Source organism: Microtus ochrogaster, unplaced genomic scaffold, assembly GCF_000317375.1.
Source record: "Microtus ochrogaster isolate Prairie Vole_2 unplaced genomic scaffold, MicOch1.0 UNK70, whole genome shotgun sequence".
NCBI classification, from domain to species: Eukaryota; Metazoa; Chordata; class Mammalia; order Rodentia; family Cricetidae; genus Microtus; species Microtus ochrogaster.
The window spans coordinates 1554479-1560327 of record NW_004949168.1 but is presented as its reverse complement, the minus strand read 5'-3'; the positions used below and the strand labels follow the sequence as shown (position 1 = coordinate 1560327).

Below are 5849 nucleotides of genomic sequence, written 5' to 3'. Positions count from 1 at the left end.
AGAAAAAAAAAAAAAAAAGAAACTCACTGCTTTGTACCCTACCTTCATAAAAGGCTTTTAGCTTCTCTTTTCTCTGAAGAATTACCATAATTAGTAACAAGTGTAAAATCTTGGTCCCACTTATTTTATGTGCATTACTTCTCTGCCCAAATTGTCTCTAAGCACTGACAGGACCTAGGCATCCTTAGCCTTTCCTGGGGCTTCTGTGAGTTTGGGCCTTGGGCAACCTCATCCCCAGTTCAGTGGTTCTCAACCTGTGGGTCACGACCCCAACAGCCTTTCACAGGGGTCACATATCAGATATCCTGTATATCAGATATTTACATTACAATTCATAACAGTAGGGAAATTATAGCTATGAAGTAGCAACGAAAATAATTTTATGGTGGGGGTCACCATGACATGAGGAACTGTTAAACGGTCGCAGCAGTAATTAGAAGGTTGAGAACCACTGCCCTAGCTACGTGCGTGTGCGCCCAGACAGTGCCACGAACAGGTCAAGGTTCGCAGGGCAGCCCTGTGCAGCAGTCTCTGCCAGCAGGAGTTGAGACTGTCCAGCCCCCCTTCTCAGCATGCGTGCTTGTGGGAGCGCCATTCATCAGGAGGGAATTCATGGGTGAACCTCCATGACCAGAAAGCTCTGATGCTGTCTATCTTGGTTTCCTCCTGGCATTTGCTGGAGAGAACACAGACCAGAGGGAGAGGCTGGAAACAAAGCACCCGAAACCCGGGACTGAAGAGAAGAGTAAGAAGAGAGAGAAAGCTAGGGGGAATAAAAGACTCTCAATGTAAACGTCACGTTCCAAAACTTCCAGATGACAAGACTCGGTCATTATTAAATGGAGCACAGACACTATGAAGGCAAAGTCAGGCTTCTTAACAAGACGAATTCTACAGCACGCCTGTACTGTAAAACAGGAAGAAAGAGCTGGAAGGGGGCACTGATACAGCAGTCGACGCAAGAGCAGACGCAAGGCAGCGGTGGAGTTCTCGCAGACTTGAGGGGCTGCCAGGTGCACACAAGGAAGGGCCAGAGTGCTGGAAAGGGAAGAGTGTTTGCCAGGAAATGATTCCAACAATGGGCTGCGGATAGCTGGAGAGGGGAGCAGCAGCCAGGAAGTGACTAAGACACCGAGTGGGGGGGCACGGTGGTGGGGAGCAAGACCACAGTCTTGATGAGCTCCAGCAACTTGCGGTGGGCTTGGGAGAGGGCACTGAAGAGTGGGGTGACATTCTGAAGATGGGGTTTTTTCTGGTAATGGTGACAGTCAGAGGAAAGAGGCCAGGGTAGGAGGAAACAGCCTGAAGGGAGCAGGACCTCAGGAAAGCAAGGACCCCTACAGCTGAGGGGTCATCGTGTGAGTGGCCGACGGATGACTACAGAAAGGTAGATTGGAAGAAGTGACTGCATAAGGACTCTGTACTCCCCGGGGCTTGCCAGAGTGTCAGTGGGCAGTTTGTGGTTTTTTATAGGCAAGAAGTACCTGATACACAGAATTTTAGACCCCAGTTTCAACATTTTGTTTAAGGTACATTATCTACATACTTTACAACCTTAGAAAGCTTTAACTGTGGTTTTAAAACTCAAGTCAAAAGTGCTGGCTCATACAAGTAATCCAACACTTAGAAAAGGCCAACACAGGAGGATTACTGTGAGTTCAAGGCCAGGCCGAACTACGCGGTGAGTCTGAAGTCGGCCTGGGCTATATACAGGGTGAGACCCTGTCTCAAACAAATATATGTAAACGAATTAAACAGAAGATTAAAATTCAAAAGTTCCTTTACTTCAACCTTTTGGGTAACAAACTTCAACTTGCGAAATAAGTCAAGCCAGTGTGCTAACCAATGAATGCACCCGACAGTACTGAATCCCTGGGACACTGCCCAAGTGGTCCGGGCACTTTCCTAGGCCTTGCTGCGGGAATCCTTCTGCAATAAGCACACAACACCAGTGAGGGTGGAAGCAAGCAAGGAGCTGTCATTGGTGGACTGAAGGCAGGATAGTTCCTGAAAGGCCTCCACCCCAGGTCCAGTTCCTATTCTCATTTAATACTCTACAACCACAGGTGGGGTGGGCAATCGAGCAGGATTTTACAGAAGCACACCGGCAGTTAGTGGGTTGCTTAGGGCAACAACCCCTTGTTTCAGCTATCCCTCCAGGTCCTTCTGTTTCAGGTAGCAAGTGAAGTCACTTTTGGCAAATAGGTAGGACAAGCAGTGCTCCAAGGAAATCAGTAAATCATCAGCATCTAGTAATTGGGCTTTCCGACCTTCTTCTACTTCAGCCTCCGTGGTGATTTATATCATCAATAGTGGGAAAGCCAAGAATAAATAAAATTATCTTGGAAAAGATAACTTTCAGCTGTAAACAGCGGAAAGAACACAAACTGGACCAATGCGGATGAGCGCATAACGGGGTCAGTAGGTTCGTAAACATCTCACCCCGTGACCCCTGCTTCCGCAGGCAAGAGTACTGGCTGTGCACGTGTGCCTGTTTAATGTACTCTAACTTCTCAGGCCGGGTTCTTTCCTTCTAACATTAGCCTAAATGTGTAGGCATATAGCAGGGACGTGACTGCTGAGGGGGAAAAGGAAGGAGAAAAGGGACTGGGGCTGGGAGTTTTGATGCAAGAAATATGACCCCAGGTGACAACACTGGTTATCTGTAGAGTTTAATCTACTTATTCAATGGCAGGCCTCTGCAAGCTTCAATCCAGGAAAAGAACCCAATCAAGTCTCCAGGCTGTATCTCTGTTGCTAAAATGTTACCGTCAGCACCTTGCAACACTAACAAGTTGTTGGACCACCTTGCTGGAGAGAGGGAAGCCTGGATAATGATGGGTCTATAGTGGGTGAACCCATACCTTGACCTGGCCACTTAGATTTGCATATATACCTCTAGCCCTCTATTTAAACTTCAAACTTTCAGGACCCTGAGGGTGGGCTGGCAACTCCACTGGTCACCGGATCTCTGGTCTTTCCGAAGTGGCCACATTGAATAAATCTCCACTTTCAATTTTTTTTTTTTTTGTCTTTAATTGATTTGACTGTTTTTACTTCTTAATAATCTGGCATCTTAGGTAAAGACTATGACCTCTTAGCCCGGCAGTGGTGGCACATGCCTTTAATCTCAGCACTCAGGAGGCAAAGGCACGCGGATTTCTGTGAGTTCGAGTCCAGCCTGGTCTACAACAGCTAGTTCCAGGATAGGCTCCAAAGCTACAGAGAAACCCTGTCATGAAAAACAAACAAATAAAAAACAAAACTGTGACCTTACATTCTGTGAGAGTTTTAGGTACTTACTGCCTAACAAGTGCTTAGACAGATATTTGCTAAGTAACTGGACAGAATTTGAGAAGCTGTTCCGGATGAGCGTGTGATGCTGCTCCTGTAGTCCCAGGTGCCTGGAGGCTGAGGCAGGACAGCTTGAGCCCTGGAGCTGGAGGTCAGTCCAGGACACGTGAAAGTAATCTCCAGACCACAACAGTAGGGTGTGGTAAACACCTTTAATCTACCACTTCTTGGTCTCCATCCTGCGGACCCCAGGAGCCCGAGGAGGTAGCGGCAGGAAGATACCAAGTTCAAGGCCAGCCTGAATAACACGAGGTGTAATCTCAAAAGAACTTTTTGTAAAAGATGAACCCTAATGAGTAGTACCCTCAAATCAGCCCAGACTGGCCTCAAATTCATGGCAATCCTCCTGTCTCCTGCCCGTCAAGTGCTGGGATTTTAAGGTGTAAGCCACCTGGCTTCTAAAAAAAAAAACCACTGGTATCAGTCATAACATCAATGTCTCTGCTTCTGCTTTTAACACCCCAAAGACCACTCTGACTGCCCTGACCTCAACCGCAATGTCTGACACCACACAATTCAGCCCACAGGAGTTCTGATAAAATGGAGTTATGGTCTATTCTGGGCTCTTTGCTTAAACACAAATCCCCCCTCCTGCAAAAATAAAAAAAAAAAAAAAAAAAGCAAAAAGAAAAACCCACCTTTCCTTTAGGAAAAACAGGAAAACACAGAAGAGATCCCCATCTAACCCATCTAACACAGAAAGTGAACCTGTCTGTTTTCACATCTACACTATTAACAACTAGTTTAAAAGAAAGTTTGTAATCCAACAGACTCTCACCTATATCTCTGGTTCCAGAGAGGACTTACTACAGTCGGAACTCTTACACGAAAGAAATTGAGTAACGGACATTGAACAAGTTACATTTTGCACAACAAAAGAAATCGGGACACCCCCCCCCCCCATTTTCTTAGCAGTTGGCTCTCTGTAATCACTACTTAACCGAATTCTGAGACAGAAACAAGTACTTCGCTTTGAACAACACACACACACACACACACACACACACACACACACACACACACACACACACACACAAAGTCCTGAGGCAGACACTACTTCAGACGCCCCATAAAACTGCTCATCCAATCCACATAAACGGAGCCGGAGCCCTTTATCAAAACCTTGAGTCTGGTTATTTGGTAAGGGGCCGGCCGGGAGGGGGGTTATTTAAATCAAAGTAAAAGTATGCTTTGTAAATGTTCTACGTCTTGTCTAATTATGGTGCCAATGTTTGGCACTAATACGAATTCATGTTTGGCATTAACACGAATTCAACTAAATTCTTTTAAGCGTTTGCATTCTACTTCAGAGCTAACATAAATTTCTTCTCTGGGATTTGCAGACCCCAGAGATGAGACAAATGGGATTCTCAGGGTTTTTTTTTTCTATCACGGAAGCTTAAGAATGGATCTTACCAGGTAAAAGAAAACCACTGGCTTAAACAAGGAAATAAACCAACAAAGGCCCCATAGATGAAAAGTCCTGCAACCTTCCGCCATCTCCCAAAGGTGGAGAATCCTAATTCCAGAGTCGGATTCCCAGGAGGCCTCGGGAGACCCAGAATCACCAGGAGGTGACGGCAGGGGACCGGCCGTAAGTAAGCTCCCGGGACTACCCCCCCGGGAAGCTGCAAGGCAACGGAGCCCCCTCCTCCTCCACATTCAGGGATCCAAAGAAAGAGGTTGCTCGCCTCCCGGCCGCGCTCCCCGGGCGGCATGCCCGAGCCCCGGAGCGCGCAGACCGCGCCCCCTCCCCTCCGCGGCGCCCCGAGCGCGCGCACGGCCGCGGAGCCCCCCTCCCGGCCCCGGCCCGGCCCGGCCCCGCAGCACTCACACAGCCCGAGCATCGCGGCCAGCACCGACCACAGGCAGCGCCGGCGGGCCGGGGCTACAATCAGAGCCACGGATCCGACGGTCTCTGCCATCCTGCTCCCGCCGCTCCGTTCGGCCCGGGTCCCCGCAGCGGTCGGCTCGCCGGTCTCAAACCCCGCAGCTCCGGGTCCCGGGTGCGAGCGCGAGGACAGCTCCACGCCACTGCTCCCCGCTCCCGGCCCCCAGTGGTCACCCGCCAGCCCACCGCCCAGCCCCAGCCCCTGTGCCCGCCCCGCTGCCCGCTCATTGGTCTTCCGGACAACCTGTGAAGGGAACCATTGGACAACTGGAGAGCCCGCCAGCCCCTCCTCGAGAAAGGCCCCGCCTCCCGGGTCCCACCCTTGGTGTGTCCATTCGGCGTACCCTCGTACTGCGCCTCTGCAGCCGCCCGACGTTGATCCTGCTTGCGTGGCTGGCCCTGGGCTGCCCACGGGCCCGCCGCCGCCAGGGTCTGGAGTCAGCCCCACAGTTCTCTTCATTTTCCTCCGGGTGGTAATTTTCCAAGTCCTGATCTCATCTCTAACTAGGATCTGCTTGGATACTCCTGGGTGGGGGAGGGGGTGGGAGAGGTGAGGGAGCTGAGGAGAGACTTCCATGCAGTGGTCCAGACAGAAAAGGAGCCA

At 49.9% G+C, this 5849-nt stretch overlaps 1 protein-coding gene across 2 annotated transcripts in view; it reads right to left on the bottom strand.

The window, feature by feature from the left end:
• Mpzl1 (myelin protein zero like 1) overlaps nt 1-5416 on the bottom strand; it is a 43908-nt gene extending 38492 nt beyond the window's left edge. For both annotated transcript variants that reach the window (XM_005370099.2, XM_005370100.2), the window contains exon 1: nt 5189-5416. In XM_005370099.2, the coding sequence (XP_005370156.1) occupies nt 5189-5279 (91 nt within the window). In that variant the 5' untranslated portion in view covers nt 5280-5416. The remainder of the gene's footprint in view (nt 1-5188) is intronic.
• Between the last annotated feature and the right edge of the window lie 433 nt (nt 5417-5849).